At 40.6% G+C, this 21,634-nt stretch overlaps 5 protein-coding genes across 7 annotated transcripts in view; 3 read left to right on the top strand and 2 right to left on the bottom strand.

Moving 5' to 3' along the window:
* Window positions 1-280: 280 nt before the first annotated feature.
* Window positions 281-3,204, top strand: L(2)10685 (5-methylcytosine rRNA methyltransferase l(2)10685). Its single transcript, XM_076819229.1, has 8 exons — window positions 281-504; window positions 1,000-1,182; window positions 1,249-1,618; window positions 1,692-1,874; window positions 1,954-2,240; window positions 2,311-2,435; window positions 2,714-2,851; window positions 2,926-3,204. The coding sequence occupies exons 1-8, from the start codon at window positions 424-426 to the stop codon at window positions 3,065-3,067; spliced, it is 1,509 nt and encodes a 502-aa protein (XP_076675344.1). The 5' UTR covers window positions 281-423; the 3' UTR covers window positions 3,068-3,204.
* Window positions 3,205-3,503: 299 nt separating this feature from the next.
* Window positions 3,504-8,442, bottom strand: Mfs3 (major facilitator superfamily transporter 3). Its single transcript, XM_076819228.1, has 9 exons — window positions 7,898-8,442; window positions 5,588-5,823; window positions 5,155-5,388; window positions 4,978-5,065; window positions 4,668-4,897; window positions 4,429-4,578; window positions 4,228-4,360; window positions 3,910-4,151; window positions 3,504-3,839 (listed from the first exon to the last, which is right to left on the bottom strand). The coding sequence occupies exons 1-9, from the start codon at window positions 7,920-7,922 to the stop codon at window positions 3,657-3,659; spliced, it is 1,521 nt and encodes a 506-aa protein (XP_076675343.1). The 5' UTR covers window positions 7,923-8,442; the 3' UTR covers window positions 3,504-3,656.
* An 81-nt stretch (window positions 8,443-8,523) lies between these two features.
* On the top strand, window positions 8,524-10,465 carry LOC143372723 (sperm flagellar protein 1). Its single transcript, XM_076819243.1, has 3 exons — window positions 8,524-9,724; window positions 9,802-10,089; window positions 10,180-10,465. Exons 1-3 carry the CDS (start codon window positions 9,613-9,615, stop codon window positions 10,458-10,460), a joined length of 681 nt encoding a protein of 226 aa, XP_076675358.1. The 5' UTR covers window positions 8,524-9,612; the 3' UTR covers window positions 10,461-10,465.
* Window positions 10,466-10,627: 162 nt separating this feature from the next.
* Lsm3 (U6 snRNA-associated Sm-like protein LSm3) lies at window positions 10,628-11,386 on the bottom strand. The gene is made up of 3 exons (XM_076819242.1): window positions 11,178-11,386; window positions 10,999-11,106; window positions 10,628-10,907 (listed from the first exon to the last, which is right to left on the bottom strand). Exons 1-3 carry the CDS (start codon window positions 11,196-11,198, stop codon window positions 10,725-10,727), a joined length of 312 nt encoding a protein of 103 aa, XP_076675357.1. The 5' UTR covers window positions 11,199-11,386; the 3' UTR covers window positions 10,628-10,724.
* A 262-nt stretch (window positions 11,387-11,648) lies between these two features.
* Window positions 11,649-21,634, top strand: part of Scar (wiskott-Aldrich syndrome protein family member 3 SCAR) — a 54,156-nt gene continuing 44,170 nt past the window's right edge. The window contains exon 1 of one of the 3 annotated variants that reach the window (XM_076819225.1): window positions 11,649-11,862. The gene's annotated coding sequence lies outside the window, so the exon portion shown is untranslated. Of the gene's footprint in view, window positions 11,863-11,892; window positions 12,528-21,634 lie in introns of those variants that run through there. The other 2 variants (XM_076819227.1, XM_076819226.1) reach the window with 2 other exon arrangements.

The following is a 21,634-nucleotide window of genomic DNA, read 5'->3' on the forward strand; positions in this document are numbered from 1 at the left end:
AAAGAAAGTCGGCAAAGTAGGGAAAAGAACGGGCTACGCAGAAATAAGCGCCGAGATGACGAGAGAAAAAAAGAGAAGAAACGACGCGACGTCCACTGTTAGTCCAGTAGCACCGGTAGTACCGTAACGGGTGGATTCGTCGGTTGTCCTGCTTCACCTGTGCCTGCGGTTCACGCCGGTTCACGCCCTTCTTCCTTTACACACCGTTCATGCTTAACGGTTAATCGACATCGACCACTTCTTGCGTTCAAAAGAAAATCGAACACACCGGTGACGGCATCTGGTGGCGATCTCTCGCAACGAGCTTTGCCGCCCTCCGTTTCCTCCCTGCGAAAGGCTCGGGACTGGCAGCTCCTCGGGAACATAACCTGAACGAATTATGGCTATTCAAATTTAAACGAACCACTCGAACGTCGCCGTAGCATGGCGTTTCTAATTAAGAAATTGAAATTAAAGGAGATTGTGAAAGTACCGATCAGGTACAAAAACCCAGCCAGTCATTGGGTTCGTATTCTCACAGACGTACATGCATACATACATACGTTTAACCCCTTACCGCGCGTGAACTTTCTTTGAATCGTGAGAGAAATTGAGCGGGTGAAAAATGAGAATGTATCGCCCACGTTTGTTTACATGTGTTTTCAGTAATTATGATCTGTACCATTTATGGCAGCATGAAATTTGGGGCAGGAATTTTTTATGGGATTGGTTACATACTATATAATTTTGAAAATTATCGGGAAATTTAGTATCCTCTTATGGCAAAACTAGAGTGCTATCTGGTAAAAGAGAAATATTTATTTTGTTCTTTTTGTGTAATTTTTTAATCAATGGCAGATTAATGGTACTAAGGCCAAAAGAGATTTTTTCTAAACAGTGGAAGTCAGGGAATGAAATAGAAAAACTGGTGTATCCTATAATGCAAAATGCAGGAAGGGGTTAAATATCAGCTATTGCGTTTGTTTCGCAATAAATGAATTAAATCTCCTTTCTTTATAGTCTATATTGAAGAAAAAGAAAACTTCTAAAGACAAAGCACTGCAACACTTTGATGAGTTTTATGGATGCGTTTACGGGTCTGGGTGGGCAGATATAAGAGCTGCTTTATTAGCAGATGGATCTAAATATATAGCTGTGGTTAATAATTTCAGTGATTCGGACAGAATACGATCGGATCTGGAGGTACATTTGCATTCGTTGCAGGATCAATAACATTACAGGTTCTGATGAATATTTAAATCGTTTCAGTTGCTCGGCGCAGTACATTTGAAAGCGTACTACGACGTTCAGAAAGAACATATAAATAATAAGCTGTCTAACGCAAAGCTCAGCGGCGCTCGATCAGAAAGCGTGCAGAATACAATGGAGACTTTTACATCTAATACTCAGATATCAGAAGCTCGGTCGATTTACCCTACCAATCATAAAAATATTCCACAACCATTGAAGTCGGAAGAAGACGCAGAGCTCGTCAAAACAGACGCTGCATTGCAACCTGTAAAATTGCGATCTATCGAAGGAGATTTAAATGAAATTGATATAGACAGTGATCGTATTATTGAATCGTCCATAAATATAGCCGCTCTTCACGAATATGTTCCTGCCACAAAAATAAAGGGTTTGTTTACTTAACGTTTCTACTCAATTGGGAATAATTCAGGTACTATGCTTACATAGATTATATTCCGCAGGTTTAAATGATTGGGTTCTGGAATCTGATCATTACGATTTTTATAAAAAGGGAGCTGACTTCAAAGTAGACATTGTCGAAGAATCTGTTCTACCGATTCCAGTTCATTTACACGCGTATTCTTTCGACAAAGGAAGTGACGCGATGTTTCCTTCTCCGAGAAAAGGATCCACTGGTGTTCTAGGTTTGATTGTCTTTAATTCTAATCTGATTATTGAAAATCATGCGCGAACAAATATTAATACGCACACTGTGCTTCTCAGATTATTATTTGTTTGATGGTGGGTCTATATTACCAGTACTGGCCCTCGATGTACAAGCAGGCGACGTTGTGCTCGATATGTGCGCGGCGCCCGGAGGTAAAGCCTTAACTATCCTTCAGACACTAATGCCGCGGGTAGTGGTCGCTAACGATCTTGTGGAATCTAGACTGAAGAGGATACATAATATCATAGAACAGTATCTGTCCGATGTTTACAAGACCGAGAACGTAGTATACGTAACGCAAGGAGATGCTCGAGTAATCGATGATAAAGATGTATATAATAAGGTACTTTTTATTTAACGTTTAACATCTGTCGGAGAATATACGGTACAACTAAACTTATCGATCTTTCCAGATTTTAGTCGATGTACCGTGCACAACGGATAGGCACGCCTTACATTCTGACGAAAACAATATCTTTAAACCCGGCAGAGTTAAAGAAAGGCTACAAATTCCGGAAATTCAATCTGAAATTTTAACGTTAGTATTAATAGTATACAGGGCGTTCCTCTACCTCTACAGTCAATACTCTAGGGCGTGATTATATAGGCAATAACAAGACGAAAATCAAGGGTGACGAAATTGCGGTAAAGGCTTCATTCTTTTAGCTAAAATTCAAAGTCAATTTTCTCGAAGCCTTTATCGCAATTTCGTTACTCTTGATTTCAGTGCTATTTTTGTCTGTATAATCATCCCCTAGAGTATGGACTATAGGTAGAGTAACACTGTATTACGATTTTGATAAATCTTGTTTACAGAAATGCATTGAAACTGATAACAGTCGGGGGTACGGTTGTGTATGCCACGTGTTCTCTCAGTCCTGTACAAAACGATGGTGTTGTGCAGGTAGCACTGAAAAAGATATGGGAAGAGACTGATTCCGTTATGATCGTGAAGTTTGTATTTTATGAATTTTCCGACCTGAACGATTTCGTTATTATTAGTCTCTATGTTTACATCATTGTTGCAGAAATATGGCGGAAGCACTGCAGCCTTTGAAGTATATGTACAGATTTGCCGACATCGGTTTAAAGTATGGCCATATCGCTGTCCCCACTCCGCAAAACAATTGGGGTCCGATGTATTTTTGTAAAATAGTGAGAGCACGGTGAGTGATTTGCAAATGCATTTTACAATTTTTAGTTAAAATGTAAATATTACTGGATCTATATACTATTACACTATTACGAATTTTAATAAAACCCCTAAATTATACTTTTATATTTCTTACGATATAAGACCCAAATGTGTGGAATAAATTGTTTTAAAATAACTGCTCGTGAAATGAGCACACTATTATTAATTAGCTATTGCATATATTACAGATGACAGCTGTTTTACTATATTTGTTGTTTAAATAATTCATTCTTTTAACACAGAGATTAAATATCGTTGTTCAATACAACGTGCAGAGTTGGGCACTATTCGAGTGAATTTTTATTCGATTAATCTTTGAATAAAAATCGCGACTAAAATGAATACGTTTTTATTCGAATCAACTTTAATTCGTTATCCCCGAATAACTTCATTTTATTCGCGATTCTTAATCGAAAAAAAATTTATTCGGATAATGTCCAACTTTGATAAAGCGATACACAGCTGAAAGAAGCGTGACTGATAGTAATACTGTAATCGTGTTACGTGCGTAAGAAATGCACGCAAGAAATAAATAATGAACTATTTAAATCATTTGCACTCAGATCAAGTCTTCTTCTCAGCAATCTCTTTCAGTGGTAACGTTTCATTGCTTGTTTCCTCGTCGGCTGGTTTAGCCTTGTTCCACGGTTGCTCCTCCCCGCTTCCAAGAACAGTATACACTACCATTTCAATTATGTATAAACCGACAGTCACGAAAAATATAATCCTCCACGCTCCTATAGTTTGCTATAAACAGGGAAGGATTACTGTATCAGTCTCTCTCCAACACTTATTCCATTCAAACGTAATTACTTACGTTTCCATGTGTCAATTTTCCCACAAATATTGGCACCACAAAGCCAGGTATAGTCGCGGCGCAATTTGTGATAGCAACGAGAGTGCCGGCGAAATTTGGAGCGATGTCAATATGATTCGCTAAGAAGCCGCTGTACATCCCACCGATGCAAGTTACTCCGATAGTCATCAATGCAACAGCTAGAGTTCGGTTACAGCCGACGTACGACACTCCTATCAAGCAGACCATAGGAACCAATGACGCTAGAAATGAGAACGCTTCGAGTAACCCCTCGACTCTTGACAATACAAAACTTGGTTATATAAACGAGAAATTTACAGAACAACGTTCCGATTTTCCTTGACACCGTCACCGTGATCCACCGCTTGTCCTGCGCGATGGCTAGCACCTTGCTGAGACCGATAGTGAAGATCCACATGCACAGAAACGGCATGGCAGAGAGATTGGCATTCTACAGACGGAAGAATACCTTGAGTACCAGGTGCATCTTTAATTCTGGCTCTAAGCAACGAGACTTACCGAGCTCATGTCGAATTTCAGAATTTGATTCATGAAAGTAGGCAGCTCTATAAGTAACATGTACCACCCGAAGTTATTGCAGAAATGGGCAATAAAAATCGCCATGAACGGCTTGGATAGTAACAGCTCTCTCCACGGAACGGGCAGCTTCTAGATATAATTAAAAGCAAACACGCTGTAAGGCAGTTTAAATGGATTCGTATTTTCATCAAGCATTGGTACCATAAAGTTTAACGAACCTCCTCGTGTTCAGTGATAGCACTGTGACCCAGAGATCGCATGATGTAATCCCTTTCATCTTGGCTAATGAATTTCAATTGTTCCTCTGGACTGTCCTCGATCATCACCCACCAAGCGATGCACCAAATTAAACAGAGGGCACCTTCTATATAGAATATCCACATCCATTCGAGATTCGCGGCTAACATTCCCGTGAGGAGTATCGAAATCACGGTGCCCAACGCAGTTCCTATGTAAAGCAGGAGGTGCTGCGCACTTTTAGAGGAAACACGAAAATGCTAACTCAGAGAATATTGGATAATAGTTCACCTGCATAAACGATCGAAGCAAGGATGCTCCTTTCGTTCGGCGGTGCCCACTTGGCGATCATAACGTGCATTGCAGGGAACGTTGCACCCTGAAGTACGTAAATATATCACATTATCCTGTGTGGTTTTATAAAATTCTTAGCTTAAATCTGTATCAGTTTCCTTGTTATGTACTAACTCCACCGATCCCCTGAATGAATCTCATCAGAATGAAGAGGGAGTAGTGCACGCTCGCCGCAACAGGTGACAGTATAGACGCCAAGACGTTCAGTAATACAGATCCGTTCATCACCCACTTTGCTGATAACAACTCAGCCATTCTCCCTCCCGGAATCAAGGACATCATATAGCCCCAGAAGTACGCTGACAAGATGAGACCTTGCAAGGGTTCGTTCCACACAAAAGGACCATCCTGCGTAAATAGTACGTTAATTTTACACAAAGGGGCCCTGGCACCCCCAAACAAGGAGTTTTGTAAAAAGAAAAGAAAACTGGATTTTATTCCTTAAAAATATTTGTATCCCTCCAACTCGGCTCTCCCGAGATTAAATCCTGATCGCGCCACTGGCCACCCCTATATTTTATTCAAGGGTTTAGATATGTTCCCGTACCTCGACCACAGCTTTCGTCATATTAGGAGCACCATCGTGGTGACATTCCTCGACGGTAATCGTGCTTGTATTTTCAGAATCGAGTTCCTGTAAGGTCGATAACTTTACGGCCGTGTGGTTAACCATAGCCACGATGGCCACGCTCACGTTCACCTTAAACCCGTAAATGATCGCGAGTCCTATCGAACCCATGCTCGCCATCAGGTACCGTATAGGAAAGAAGATGTGCCTTGGTTCTGCGAACACGTATAAAAATAACGCTGTATTCGGAAACAGATAAAGGTGTATTCTTGGAAAGTTTCAGCGTGGTTCATTGGAAGCACGGTATCTTTGGGTACGTGACAATCGGCATGAACCGCAGGTGAACGGTCCATCGGGTCTTCGACTTCTGTCGCGCACTCGTACGAGTGAATATTCCACGGTGGATTTTCGGGGTTACGCGCGGGTGAAAGTTGTCCGTACGTGACTAATTGTGAGTGCGCAGGTTTCAATCAAATACCTTGCTGTCAATTTATTTCGAGATATTTAGACCGTTGCGTAACTATTTAGCGAATTACGGGACAGATAGAGCAAGTGCAGAATATTTGGAATACTGTTGGTAATTTGGAATACCGAAGTATCTAATAAACTACTAACTTTATCTAATTTGTAACACTGTAGGGGCTAATGACCTGTTAACGAATGATATTTGTGAATGAACCATCATTTTGACACTTTCGACTTAATCTGCAGAGTAAGAAAATGCGAATCTGCAAAACTTTTTCAGCAAGTATTCAATCATTCCAATCATGATTAAAATACGTCAGAACTTTAGAGCGCAAAACTTTATCTACTTATTTGCACGATCCTTCTATGGTTCCGTGTCAGTTTTGCGATAATTTCGAGAATACAAAGCGTGGCATGAATTTGAAATATTCGAAAGCTTAGCGCTGCTTTTATTCCTATATTGTGATTCCTTAGCCTGATTACATCATAAAAGAAAATAATTTTATTATCTCCAATAATCTACATGTACCGGTATTCCAAATTACCTGCACCTTAACGAAATCGATACTTCCAGGCATTTTTCATTTAGACCAAAGTTTCAGCTACTTTTTGTTTTTTGTTATCACTGAGAATTTTAAATATAAAAGTTTATTAGTTTCCCCATGATATTATGCAGTTTTATTCGTTCCCATGCTCTGCTGTAATTTTGTATTCGTCTTAAACAAACTGGTATTCCAAATATACTGCACTTTCTCTATCTTATAAATCTATCGTATAGTATTATACCTAACGGAAAGTGAGAAAATTTCCGCGAAAATCAATAGCTCCTTAAGTCTTCCATTGTTATCCAACTGATTGACTTCACTCGCTGCACGTTGATCTTCGGAGTTATTTTAAGCGCAGCTTACGTGCCCGAAGACTCATCGCCACCATTCATTTTCGACACGAGCAAAAATTTGAATATCGGGAAACAAATTTTCGATCCGTTTACATAATTTTAATACGCATCGTTGCATTGCTTAGTAAATTCTTCTTGGCATAAATGTCAAAATGTTCGAGATGTAAAAAATTCATGCAATGTTTAAATCGATTATAATCCGGGACATTTTTGGCGGTGGAATAATCTGGACGCTCCTTTGTTAGTTTTTTCACGCAGCATCACTTTTTATTGGGCGCGTGCATTTCCATTGGAAATATAGGTCAACGGGCACGTAAAAAGTTCCAAAATATCTTCCGCGTATTTGTCGAACGAATGGCGCCTAAATATAATTATTAAACCGGCGGGGGTGGTCTAATTAAGGATCAGCGGATCAATAGAATTCACGCGGTAAATTACTAATTAAAGGGATTAATCACTGGTGTCCTGCGTTTGCATCTTCTATTGTACAGAATGATGGCAGTGTGCGTGGATTGTAAGAACGCGCGTGAATCAGGTATTGCACAGGAGTTGCGTCAACTAAACTCCAGTAAGCTAGAGCACTTCGCGAGATGATGCTTTTGAATTTCGTCATACACGAATTTTATCTGTCAGTTCTATGAAAAATCTGAGTGGGTATATTTTTTGTTTAAATTCGTTTATGCGTAGCTGCATTGCGTGACAGAAATTAGAAATTAAATATTTCAGAACTGTGCTGCTGTACTATACATATAGCGCTTGGACAAGAGGACGTTTGAAGGTCACAAGGATGATCTCTCGAGACGAGGAAAAATGGACCCAACTTTAGGTACCAGAAAAGATGAAATCCTTCACAGTTGCCTAAAAAGCGCACCGCAGAGAAAACAGATGAGAGAGCATGTGATAAACGAGAGACTGAGATCACTCACCCTTAGATGGACTTTTTCCAGACATGGTATCTCCCGAGTCAGTGACCAACGCCCGAGTATTTTTATAAGGCTTAAGGCAATCCCCGCGGAACAGATAACTGTTGCAATTTTGCGATACAATATCGAAGAACTTAATGCAATATTAATTTAAGAGTTCGTGATTAATTATCTACCACTTATCGCTCGCAGTTACTTATGATGCAGTTTTTGCGGCAGAATTAATTTCTGTATATTCACTTGGTAAACTTTTTCTTGATTTCGAGGAATTGCGATCGAAACGATTGAAGTACGAGCTTTCCTCCTTTCCGCTTCGGTTCCTCGCGCGTGCAACGTGCCACTGAGGCCAAGTGTGTAGCTTCAGGTCCTACGAGCCTTTAATACCGGGCGTGCGCCTCTTCTAAAAATCTCATACTACGCGTGCTCGAATTTGACGGCCTCAAAGCACCTCCAGTGCTGTGACGTGTCACTGTTTACATTTCACTGGTCACCGGTTCTAAGAATTTTCCTTTTACCGTTTGATGCTTTTGACGAAAATTTCATATAAAAAATATTTATCCTTATAATCCTTCCACTATTTGGGCGTTAAGGGCTGAACATTTAATGCTAGGGGTGGGTTCGGACCTAATTTTTAATTTTTTGAAACTTTCGAAACTTGAAGTGGTCATTTTGTTTTGCAAGTGGAATAGCAGAATAAGTATCTTGCTTTAAGAACCGAAGGCAACAAAATTTGGCCATTAGTTAAACAAAATATAACAATATACCAATTTTCGAGACACGCTGCATTTTTTATATTCTTTATTCAGTGATTTTATACTTTTTCTTATGTAGCTTTCGAGAATTTCAAGTTCTCGAAACTCCGAACTTTTTTGCATTTCCTTCGGGAAACCCACCCCTATTCGATACCATAAATCTTCCTTCACAAATTTAGATTCTGTTTTTTATAAAGAAACAATTTTTTTTATAAAGATAGTCACATTCATCTGGATTAGCTAGGCATAATGAGGTGGGACAGATTTCGTGACCTCAGAGTTTAATGTTCGAAAGTTTTTAGGCGACAGACAAACACACAAACACTTTCTCCTTTATATATTAAAATATACCTACAATAAATTACAAAAATACTTATAAATTAGGAAATACATAATATATGAATTTTTCATCTCATTTTTATTTTAATCCTACGATCAAGCGTGGCTTTATAGATTTTGCTGTACAAGCCTATTTGCTCAAACTGTTACCACAAATTAGATATAGAGTTTCACCTTCAACATTTATATAGTCAATTCTTAATTGCCGAAAAATATGTTCTTAAATATTTTGAGTCATACTGAAATTGCAATTAAAACCTCGAAAATTTTGTATTATTGAATATTAATTTTATATTAATATTAACTTTAAGCCCGATCACTTAGCTTCTACATACCATTTAATTCTACTCGGAAGATGTAATACACGCAATTTTCAGTATCATTCCGTTTCTCGTTACCTCGTCTGATGCAAGATGCATGGGATACTTGTAAAACAAGCATCCGTAAATTATTCCACCAAGATGAAGTTGCATTCGTATGGAACACTCTTTGCAAATTGTCTGTTCCACTAAAATCTAATGAAAGTTTGCAGGCTGTCAATATGTGACAACGACACAACGATGACATTTGTAAATTTGCATGTATAAACAAGTCATTTTCAGTTTCCGTTGTGAATGAAATAGAAACATGAATGTGGTATCGGAGACTGGCGACAATCTCGAGGAAATATACGCTTGGATCGAGCAAATCACATTCTCCAAGCCGAAGAAGAATCTTGCCCGAGATTTCTCCGACGGTGGTACAGGAATAACGATATCTGATTGCCCTACTATTCAGTCATTGATACGTGTTAAGATCTGATCCAATAAATTTTAGTTTTTATGGCCGAGCTGTTAAAACGATATTATCCTAGGAATGTCGACATACATAATTATATATCTGGAAGCAGTATCTCGAAGAAGATAGACAATTGGTGCACCCTGAACAGAAAAGTACTCTCTAAGCTTGATATAAAACTGGGGAGGGACGTAATCAATCAACTGGCAAACTCGCAACCTGGAGTTATCGAGAAAGTGTTGACCGATTTGCGAGTTAAAATCCTAAAAGACTGCAATGCTGAGAGGGATTCTTTGTACTCAGAGTTCGAGAACAGTGGAAAAGGAGGTACGTAAAAAATTACGAAGAAATACAAAGTCGCGCGGATGAAATTTCAAGTTATCCGAGCTAACGAACAATTCATTATCGTTTAAAAAGAAATCGTTAGATCGGTGCTGGATTCTGACGAGATAGCGAATAAATCTGTTCCGCGTCACGTTTTCGTCCGACTCAAACAGGAATCAGAGGAGAAGAACGAAGTTATAAACAGTCTTCACCAAAAAATATCTCATCTCGAATCTTTGATGAAGCTGAAAGATCAAAGGATCGCGGACCTCACCGCGCAAACGGCAAAGACTGCAGAACCTTGCGCTACCCCAAGGAATGATAGCTTAATCGTCACGAGTAGCGCGGTAACAAAATTTCGAGCTAAAATATAGCATTTCTAAAATTAAATTTGGTATCCAGAGTTTTAAATGATATCGAACTTCAAAAATTGGAATTGTTTGTAAACTTTTAATTACCACCATTCAATTTTCTCCCTCGTACCGATACGCGCGTCGTAAATTTTTCTTATTTCCTCAAATCGCATATCACAACTGCCGAGTACTAATACAAAAGTTTTTAATATTACATTAACTTAGAATTGAATTCTATGGAATTTCTTTATAATTTTTACGCGTAAGCATGTGTAAGTTGGAATTTTATATCGGCGCTCTCATACTGGGTGGTGAAACCAAAATTACGCCATCGCCACGTACAAACAGCATGGAAATATTTCTTTTCGTGGTGCGATAAACTTCTTCGTAAGTTTCTTCGTCGATTTCTATAGTAGTCACAGTTTCTTCCGCTTCTCCTAACACCAAATTCAAGTGCTGATCGTATGCCTGGAATCAAAGTTTTCGTACATTCATTAAACCTGGCAAATGGTAGAAAAATCTATACAATAATCTCGCATAACGATAAAAAGATATTCACATGCAACCTTCCCCGTAGCTCCCTCTCATTCCTCATTTTAACGTATATTCGCTCATCGAGGCTCAATCTTATGAGATCCAACGGCTCCTTAACATTTATCGCAGGAACCTGAACCGAAAATATGTATTAGGTTATAATAGGTTAGATCACGTCCGAAACAGCATGTCAAGTGTTCTCACCTGCTCTGTCTCGTCAGCCATGGTATAGACGCGTTTTTTATTGCGAATATAGAATTATTCGTAACTTGTTCGTAGATCCAAACTACCCGGTCTCACGCTTACACAACAATAAACACTGTATTTATTTTTGATACAGTTGAAACATTGCGCAGCATCGTTCGGACAAACCAGCCATAAGCCTCCATTTTATCGAGTTACAGAATACCTCAGTAGCGCCGTGAATAAGTTTCGCGTAGAAATACATAAATTGTTCAGAAACAAAGACGCATTACTTTATTGAATCGATATGTTTCGAATTACTTTACAAGCTCCCTCCGCAGCAATACTTTAAATTCATCGAGAACAAGCCATCTCGCGAATGCGTACACAGTTCACGGATCCTGGTCCGCTGTTGCGTTCGAATTCTCCCGCACCTTAGTCTTCCGTTCGACCGCGTCGAGGTGGGGCGCTCTTAATAACGGTGGGGATCGCGCAGCTCGAGGTATCGCCAGACCGAGTGAGCGCGAGGTAGCGAGCAACGCCATTTTCTCGATCCGCGGGTGAAGTCGGTGCGCGGTGTGTGAATCATTTGGCGACGTTTCTCCACGTTTCTGCTTCACGACGGCGAAACTACGGGCTGCCCGTCGGCCCTGGCGCGGCGGCCAGTGTAATGCGTAGACACGCGGGCAGCTGTGCGGTGGATATGGTGAGTTCAGAGAGATCGAAGCGCTCCCGGGAGACGTGACGTCTTGTCAGTCGGCCTTTTCCCATTCCCCCTTCTCGGCGAACTCCCGCAGGGATGGCCCGTGCAGAGGTATCGTTTACGATAACGTAACGTAGCCGGTGCGGCTAACCGACCGTGCAATCGAGGCCGGAGCTCGCGTCGGGCACGGTCCGCACGTGGAAATTAAAAGGGTTCCTCGGTAAACCGGGCCTCGCAGAACGTTCCGTTCAGGCCAATGGGCGGAGGTTTAGGGCGGCACATGGCTGTGGGTCGCCGGTCGTGCAGGGGGTGGTTCTCACGACGCTAGCTCGTACTCCGCGAGATTTTCGCTGGCCCGGTAATCCGCGGAAACGCGTATCTCCCGTTCCGCGCAATTACGGCTCGGTCACGGTTCGTATAACAAGTTCACAGTGACAGTGGAAAGAGGAGAGCGTATAACGTACTCCGTTACACGTCTCGATATCCTCCTCGGAGTGGAGAGAAGCTATCGAAGTGCTCTGCCTTTTCGCGTGTGCCTCCCGTGTGTTCGCCGTCCGTAGGTATTTTGTGCGCGTAAAGAACGAACGAAGGGCCGGACAGCAATCACGGACGATCTCCAGAGAGATATCTGGGATATTTGTGCCACGGAGCAGGGGCCAGCGAGCAACGTAAGCTCCCCTTTCCCATTGCTTTTCTTTTAATCTCGCGGCGACACCGTGCGAAACGCTCGATCTGACCTTCCACGTCGATTTATCAATGGACCGTTAGATCGTGCGGGACGTGTATGCGTCAGCTTTATCGATCGACCGCTGTTGACACAATCGAGCACTGCTTCTCTTCCCCTTTCCACGAACAAGGAACAGAAGAGCAGTGTAAATTCGTTACGTTACTTTCTACGCCCCGCTCGCTGCCATAGGCGTAAACTTTCGGCGATCGCCTCGTAATTTCGTACGTTCACCTAATTGGCGCGTGTATCGCCATGACATCGCGCAGAGACTGCACGGGTTTAAAGTGTGATTCCCATGACAGCCGTGTGTCTGCTGCTTGAATCCGTTTCATCGATAACGGATTTTACGTTGGAATTTGTAGCGTCTAGCTGGGTGTCCCTCGTGACACCGTTCCACGCGTTGCTGAGTGATTAAAATCCGTCCTGACATTCGTGCGGCAATTAACTCGCCCGGCCTTTCGACCCTGTTGACATTTTAAACGTTTTCTGCCCCACCGAGAAATCCGATAGCCAACTTCGTTCGCGCCTACACGGCTACCTGCTAATCTCGGATCATCTTTATCCGATAGGTGTTCACGTGCCCGTGTCACTGCTGTCATTACCGCAAATTCGGCTCGTTCGGAGCGTAGATTGGTGGTAGTGCCGTGACTATAGCCATGGACGGGACTGACACACCGTATAGAAATGTTGAGTCAATTCGATGGGAAAGTACTTGGTGGGATGAATCGAATTAGATCGGAATTTTAGGTAGCGGTGTTGAACAGTGCCCGATGCTAATAGTTTTAGTATAGTCGTTAATATTAATATTGCATAAATCATGCAACGCAATGAGCATCGATGCTACTGTTAATAAGAATCATAACCGAGGAAGAGTCGATGCGATTGCGATCTAATCGATATAAGATCATCGGGGAATATCGATATTATTATTAACAGTAATTAGATAAGCCTCGATAGTATTACGAATTTATTAAAGCTAATCGATATAGTCTAATCAGTACGAGATAAATAATAAATATCGATATTATCGGTATTAGGTAATATCAATTGTGGAATAAACCTAATTGATATGAGACAATCAGTTGCAAATAACAGTTACACCATTTTCAGGATAAAAATTAATATATTTAATTATACATATTTAGTTAGGTTGGTGTACATATTTTAGTAAATCGATATTAGTTAGCGATATATGAATCAAACGGAAATAGAACCGATATTTTACGTCGCAAATGGTCAGCATACGTATTTCGTAATATAGGTATTTCACACGCCTCGAAAACATGTACGTTTTTGGTGGCCACAAGTCGCTGGAAGTTTTCCTTTTTTCCACGTACTGGTTACCGTTTCTTCCTTCGCGTTCGAATGACCGTGGCTGCCACCAGGCGAAAGGGACGAATCGTGTTCTATCGAAGGAAGCCGCGTATATACAGGAACACGTGCTCGAGCACGCGACGTGTGCGGGAGAGGAGCCTATTTAAAATAACCGTCATGAGGCACCGCGGCGTACATTAATCCTTTAAAATCGTCGCGGCGCGAGAGCATACGGGACGAGAAGTATGGTTTTAACACCACGCGCGTATCGAAACGTTTCTCGCGCGCGAGCGAAGGGAAAAAGGCACCGAATGCGTAATCCGCTTACGCCCGCAAAAAATGCTGTTTCGCTTTCGAAGTCTATCGATCTCACCGCTGAAGATCGAGGAGATACGCAGCTTCGCTATCTCCATCGTTACCGTGAATGCCTTTTTAAAAAGTTATCTTATATCCATCGTGAAACCAGTCCAGTTGCTTCTCGGCTATTATTTTTTCGTCTCAACGACGAAGGTGTTTTTATGGCTGCTTTCTTCGTGCTCGTATTTTTCTTTCAGATTTTGCCAACCGCTTTATTCCCACTCGGTTTCTTTCTCGATCCGCTTTCACACACTCGAAAGTCTATTACAAGCGGTTTGTGCGTGGTGTGTTAAGCGGAGGCACGTCATAAGTTCGTATTAACCGATGATTTACGGCGTGTAACTCTAGCACGCGAATAATAATAATAATACCGTAGCATGTCCTTCGGTGATTCACATACGAAACCATGGATGAAGTAATATGCCCACTCCTGTTGCAGATAAGAAAAATGATCGACCTCTCTATACTGTACACCATTTACGTCGGTTTCGATTCACGCGGGGTCCATTATTTACATGTCCCTGGGGTGTTCTTTAAAATGCAGAAGCTGCGGTGACGTTTCGCAATGGTATCGTGGCATTGGGAGCAAAAACGGACTAACGCGCATTGAGAAATAATTAATCTTTCCTATTTTATGTGATTAGCACAGCCTGTTGGAATACATTATTGCTACTAACTCAATTTCGCAAATGTGGGTTAGTTCATTTTCGCTCTCAATGCCTCGAATGCTAGTTACGATTTTTTTTTTTCGAGTGATTTGGAAATTTGAAGGAATAATTACAATCGAGCTATGTACCCATTATAAATCGAAACTCTGAAATCGAGGGGCCCGGTGGAAAACAGGCACCTGCCACGAATTTATAAATTTTCGTTTATTTGTACCATTAATTGTAACTCCACCACTAATATAATAGCATGCACGTTTTACCGAGCAGAATCATATTAAATTTTCTTCACGCTGAGAAAAAAGAAATGCGTAGTGAAAAAGGGGCCCATGTCCTCTGAATTTTTTTCCCTAATTTTGATAATAATCATTTACCATCCAATTCAAGTACCGTTTAAAATAATTACAATTTCAAATACTTGCGACCTTTCCTACGAAAACAATTTTCCTTTCAACTAGAATCATAAAACGGTGTGGGACGTGCCTGTTTTCCACTGTGTCCCTCAATTCCACATTTACTCGCACGTAACCCCTCCAAAAAAAAAGTATTAACCCTTAACTGGTATACTGTTTTTGGCAAACGTGGCAGACCCCAAATAAAAAAGGACATAGAAATTTGTAAAGTCGACACTAGAGCAACCACTGTGAATATTTCCTTCTTAGGGAATGTATAAAATAATAGAAACGTAGAAAGTTAAACTATTACTTTAAAATTAATTAGAAATTCAGTTTACCAACTTAGACAACCGAAAATTGTACATCGAACTTTGGGTGCTTGGGGTCACGAGCGACCCCAGGGTATTAGTTAAGGGTTAAACAAATAAATAAGGAGCTGAATATTTTTCTTGCTTAAAATAATCGGCCCCGTTCATTAAATACAGCTCGATTTTTCCACGCTATTTTCTAACTCTCGGAGCTGCCCGCGCTGTTGAATAATTATTTTTTTTTCGCCATAAGGACACGACGGATTTCACCGCGGTGATTGGCATTCGCGTGGTGATATAACTCTCGCTTTCTACCGTTCCCGGGGATGATCCATCGCGGTGCAATTATGCACGCTCGCGGTTTCTAGTTGGAAAACGATTAACCTTTCGCTCCGTCTCGTACCTCCGCAGCGAAATTGAATTCCAATAGCGCAAAAGGGGTGCAGAATCGATCGACGCTCATCGCGTTATGCCGCCATAATTCGTGCAATTACCCCGCTAAAGGTTAAACTCGTTTAAACGACGAATAATTGTCGCCGCCGCGTTGGCTCGCCGGTCAGAAAATTCGCGAAACGAGAGTGGAACAGGTGCACAGCGCGATGCGAATGTTGACCCTTCGCGGGCCCTGTTTACGGCGTAACGGTGCCCACTGGCAAATGGTACAAGAATAGTTGCCGAGGAAGTGTACAGGATGTTTCGTAATAGCCGGTACAACCGAAACACCAGCGATTCTGCATGGAAAAATATAAGCGGGAAACGTGGAATGGAATTTCTTCATGGATGGCTTGCTTCTCGAAGAAATCGATTTCGAAAACTCGAGCTATCGAGTTCTATCGGTAAATACGATACAAGTGGCGATGAAATGTATCTTTGTGCAAAGACATCTGGAAATGATAATTGAATTACTTTCTTCGAATAGGGCTCTGTTTCGGAGAAAATCGATTTTTTAGTATTCGACGAATTTCAAACTCGATTTTCTCAAAAAGAAATTCACTTATTTCATTCGCAATTATATTATATTTAATAATATTAAGCTTTCAAAATTCATTTCCTCGACAAGTAAGCCTCCAATAAATAAATTCTATCGCACATCTCCTGTTTATTTATATCGGTTTAGAATCGTGACTATTTTAGTGGTGGCAACCTATCATGAAACGCCCTGTATACGCATACAGCCGCGAACGATTGCCTTTGGAATCCGCTGCATGCGCTGGCCTGCTTCTCTGTTTTCTAGTTCTTTTGAGGAACGTGTCGTTACGTCGCGTCTTTGCTGTACTATTGTAATATCACTGGCTCCTGTCAAACGCTGGAATGCGGCAGAAGAAACGGGGACAAGTTAGTGGCGGGCTACCGCAATCGAGCGATAGAAGAGACGTTGCACAATTCGGCGGGCTCGCAATTCGCTTCTCAGTTATCGAAACTTTGACGCGAAAAATTGACGCGATGTTGATTTATAATCGAACAGTTGCGATTATACAATTGTTGGAAGATATTTGCCAGGAGGCATCGAATAATATCATTGTTGTCTTGAAAATGAAATGGGGCATTTAAAATGGAAATCAGCCCTTAAAGTTATCACGGTTTTTCGTCTTTTAAGGGGAGGTTCTGGTCTAAATGTCGATTTTTCTTTTATTTCATTTTTCGAATGTTCAACCTTTTAGGAAAACGGGTTTGAAAGGATTTGTTGAAATTCGTAAAATTCCCGAAGTTATAGGCATTTGAGTCGCGGCAAACACATGGGTCACAACCGGCTACTCGGCGCTCACGTAAAACTTTAAGGGGAGGTTCTGGTCTAAATGTCGATTTTTTTTATATCATTTTTCGAATGTTCAATCTTTTAGGAATACGGGTTTAAAAGGATTTGTTGAAATTCGTAAAATTCCCCAAGTTGTAGGCATTTGAGTCGCGGCAAATGCATGGGTCACAACCGGCTACTCGGCGCTCACGTAAAACTTCAAATGCGTTTTTCTCGAAACAGTGTTCTCAAAACGGTGGGACCTGTATCTTCAAAAGTTATTATCCGATTCGACTGAAACTTGTTTTATTTTGAAGATTATTCTTTTGGCTAGGGGGGGAACTAAAAAAAATTACAAAAAGTTGAAAATTTATAATTTTTAAAGGCGTTGAAAGGACGAAAAATACAGGGAAAAGTGATTTCAAACGTGAAGTGTCGTTATTTTCTAAAAAAAATGTAATTTTTGTAATTTTTTTAGTTCCCCCCCCCCCCTAGAAAAAAGAATAATCTTCAAAATAAAAAAGGTTTCAGTTGAATCGGATAATAACTTTTAGAGATACAGGTCCCACCGATTTGGATCAATTTTTTGACGCCTTAACTTTAACGACTCCCCAGGGCTGTTTGCACTGATTAATTATAAAACAAAAAATATATTTCTATAACATAAGACATCCTTAATACAATGCAACAAGTCCCATTAAATTATATATAGTAGTTTTCCTTTAATTAATTCCTAAATATCACCTATTTTTTGGGGCTCTAGACCAGAACCTCCCCTTAAGCTCGGTTTGCACCTGACGAGTGAAAATTTTTACCGATTTGCCCGCTGGACTACTCGGTCGAGTACTGGAATATGCGTTCAGACTGGGAGTACTGACCGAGCACTCGTCAGGTGTAAACTAAGCATTAATGGCAGCAACAGAATCGTGCATTATTAGAAAATAATATTTCTACCTATCCATTTAATTTTATTAAGATACTAGCGGTTCGACGTTTCATTTAATTGCCGCAACTTTGATGATACGAATTCGCTGATTCCCTTCTTAATTGTATTTAAATAGAATCGCGCAGTCGATAAATTGCGTGAAATACGCATGAACTTCTGAGAATTTCTCGCTGATTGCACATAACATTCAAGTATGAGCTACGTGGGTCAGTGACTTACCACGCGTTTATTATTCCCAGATAACACGTTGCTGCTGCGGTAGCAATGATGGAACGCTAGATTCGATCGTTCATTGGTTACCTAAATTATCGTAATCGGTTTATAGTGAATAGAGGGATAAATAAGTTGGGGAAACCTTGAGCTAGATTTTCTTGTATTTTCAGTAGCCCGTTCTGTGTATTTAATGCATTATTACCGGAGCTGGGGATAATAAATTTTTTAAATAGATAAATAGAAATAAATAGTTTTATTTCTTTCAGTGATACACGATTTGACAAGTAAACTTTTCTTTGGAAGTTTAGTTAGTAGTAGTTGCATAAAGAAATAGTATTTTAATAATAACTCATACAAATACTATTACGAATTGAGTATTTCATTGAAATATGAGAAACTAGTATTTCAAATAACAATATTTTAAATAATAACTGACTCACTGGCAACGCAACAAATCTGTGTACCTGTAAACATACAGTGACTCGCATTAATATTCGCACACTTTTTAAAATCGCATAACTTTTTTAGAATTGGTCCTAACGACTTGAGTTTTTTTCAGAAGCTAGAAGGATTAGTTTGCTAAATGACGTATTTGGTCGTTTTGAAAAAAAATGTATTTGGTCGGAATAGCGAAAAGAATAGTAAAGGTCGAAAATCGCTGATTTCGGGAATTTTCGCGATTCTCGACCCTATTCTGCGATCTTTAAACGTTTGTAGCTCGGAGCAACGTTAACCGATTTCGATGAAATTTTAGGCACGTGTACAACTTACTGGAATCTACAAACTGTTTTTTTTTTAAATTTTCATTACAAGCTCACAAAAAAAAGTTTAAAAATCGACCTTTACTATTCTTTTCGCTATTCCGACCAAATACATTTTTTTTCAAAACGACCAAATACGTCATTTAACAAACTAATCCTTCTAGCTTCTCAAAAAAACTCAAGTCGTTTGGACCAATTCTGAAAAAGTTATGCGATTTTAAAAAGTGTCCGAATATTAATGCGAGTCACTGTACATAGGTACTGCTGCGTTCAGTAATACTTGCACGAAATATTTACCCGAACATATGTTATTAAGAAGGTAGCGAGCGACATTGAGGACATCTGTTTCCTTCTGAAATTTGTGTCTCCTATTTTCGATCCCCAATTTCCTATATTCTAAAAATTCGAATCCGACTGTAAATAATAAATAGCATTTGCTCACGATTTAAGCAATTAACGAAATAGTATTTCCCTTCGAAAATAATGCAGGTTTCAGTATTTTCTCTGAAACTATTTAAAAATTCGAATCCGACTGTAAATAATAAATAGCATTTGCTCACGATTGAAGCAATTAACGAAATAGTATTTCCCTTAAAAAATAATGCAGTTTTCAGTATTTTCTCTGAAACTATTTGAAGTTTCCCCCAGCCTTGATTATTACAAATGCTGCGATGCGACGCAACCGTATGCAAAACTTTCACGAAAACAGTAATCGAAGCCTTGTTCACTGCCCTTACCACCACTGAAAGGGTTCGCACGGCTAATTTCCAAGGAGTGTATCAACTGTCCTATCTTAATGCGAATAATTATTGTAAAATTTGCGCGAAGCGTATCAGGTTTCCGATGTCACTGTGACTAATTTGCAAGGGGCGTATTATAGCTGCATCTATCTTGAAAGAACACAAGCACCGCAAAAAGGAAGAAGGAATTCGAACGTGTTTCCTGTTTCGAGGTTGAAGTTGCTATCGAGCTAACAGGACGAGGTGGCGATTATCGATCTGTGCAGCTTACCGCTATTGCCTCGTTCGATATAATTGTTAATTAGCGAGTTATCCGAGCGTTCAGTCTCGTCTTGCTTGCCGTCGCCGCCTTCTTTTTTCTCTTTCCTCGCCTCTCGTCTTCTTCGCCCAACTTCTTCTCCCGCGTTCAATGCGCACGGTTGAATTTCTTGGCGACGATCCGGTGTCACACCAGCCTGACAACTTTTTCCTTCTCGTATGCCGATTTTCGAGTACGCGCAGAGCCCGATCCTCTTCTGCGCTCCGACGCAGAATGCCCATAGAAGGGAAGCTCTCGATAAAAATCGCCTTCTGCGCCTTGCAAATTTCAGTCGCCGATTTCTGATCTTTTTCGAAGCGCATTTTACTTCAACTTCTCCTACTTGTCGCGTCTACTTTGCCATCGCAGTGCTTATAGTCGTCCGAGGGACTCGTTGAATTTTAAATAGGTATTTGATCCGCGAAAAATTGTTCAATATAAATTAATTTTACATTAACAAACTTGCGATTGGTAGTCTAAGTAGTTGGCACTTCGTGCATCGAAATATTCAACCTGTGACTTGCGAAACTTTTCCCAGCAAATTGTAAGCCTTTTTAAGTTGCAGGGAATTCTAAAGGGTGGTTAATCGTAGGAATCTTGGGAGGGCGTTTCCCACGGCTGCTTGGTGGTGGGAAATAGCCTGTTGCGGTAGGAAAATGTGGGGGAAACGAGGGAAATATTAGTCGACAGAAGATAGATACCAGCGATCGTAAATTCCATTGAAATTCCAGTTTATGAGTGTTTATAATCATCTGCGAATTTTTTCTCGTTAGAATGTAATGTTTATTTATTTAAGAAAATAAAAGTTACACAGTCGATCGTCAGTATAATAATAATAAGAGCTGTGTAAAACTTAAACTAAAAGTAATGAGAAAGAAAGAGTAGTCTTTAGCGCGATACAAGTTAACCGTTTGGAGGGTTCTCTCGGACTGAGAAGACAGTTTTCCCCTCTTTTGGGTCTCCTGTAGCGAAAGGAAGGAAAACTCACAAGTCACCGGGTCCCCAAAGTCCCTGACACTCCAACTCCAGGAACAGTCCATCGTTGTACGCATTCCAACATTTCTTATTTCTTGTTCTCAAGTTATCGACCAGTAGGTATACCGTCGATATTACTTCTGCGGTATTATTCCATACATCGCTCGCTCGGCACTAATTCAAACGCTGACACACCGCGAATGGCTTCGCTCGAACGGTTTCTTCTCGTCGAGCGGCGGCTCCGACGGCTGTGCAACCTTGTACTCTGCCTCCGGCAGCGATGAAAAAGGAGCAGAATTGCTCACAATAGAATCTAAAATGCCCATTTGACCGGTTCCAGC

This window comes from Andrena cerasifolii, chromosome 8 (genome assembly GCF_050908995.1).
Source record: "Andrena cerasifolii isolate SP2316 chromosome 8, iyAndCera1_principal, whole genome shotgun sequence".
Taxonomy (NCBI): Eukaryota; Metazoa; Arthropoda; class Insecta; order Hymenoptera; family Andrenidae; genus Andrena; species Andrena cerasifolii.

What these genes read in the sequence shown, in the direction of transcription:
- Mfs3 (XM_076819228.1), bottom strand. Translation starts at nt 7,922, where the DNA reads ATGTCTGGAAAAAGTCCATCTAAGG. An exon ending in TGGAAAAAGTCCATCTAAGG is followed by an intron (nt 5,824 to 7,897) that starts GTGAGTGATCTC and finishes ACGTGTTCGCAG; the next exon opens with AACCAAGGCACATCTTCTTT. An exon ending in GAAAATTGACACATGGAAAC is followed by an intron (nt 3,840 to 3,909) that starts GTAAGTAATTAC and finishes CCCTGTTTATAG; the next exon opens with CAAACTATAGGAGCGTGGAG.
- LOC143372723 (XM_076819243.1), top strand. Translation starts at nt 9,613, where the DNA reads ATGAATGTGGTATCGGAGACTGGCGACAATCTCGAGGAAATATACGCT. An exon ending in CCGAGATTTCTCCGACGGTG is followed by an intron (nt 9,725 to 9,801) that starts GTACAGGAATAA and finishes AATAAATTTTAG; the next exon opens with TTTTTATGGCCGAGCTGTTA. An exon ending in CGAGAACAGTGGAAAAGGAG is followed by an intron (nt 10,090 to 10,179) that starts GTACGTAAAAAA and finishes TCGTTTAAAAAG; the next exon opens with AAATCGTTAGATCGGTGCTG.
- Lsm3 (XM_076819242.1), bottom strand. Translation starts at nt 11,198, where the DNA reads ATGGCTGACGAGACAGAGCAG. An exon ending in TGGCTGACGAGACAGAGCAG is followed by an intron (nt 11,107 to 11,177) that starts GTGAGAACACTT and finishes TTTTCGGTTCAG; the next exon opens with GTTCCTGCGATAAATGTTAA. An exon ending in AGCTACGGGGAAGGTTGCAT is followed by an intron (nt 10,908 to 10,998) that starts GTGAATATCTTT and finishes CTTTGATTCCAG; the next exon opens with GCATACGATCAGCACTTGAA.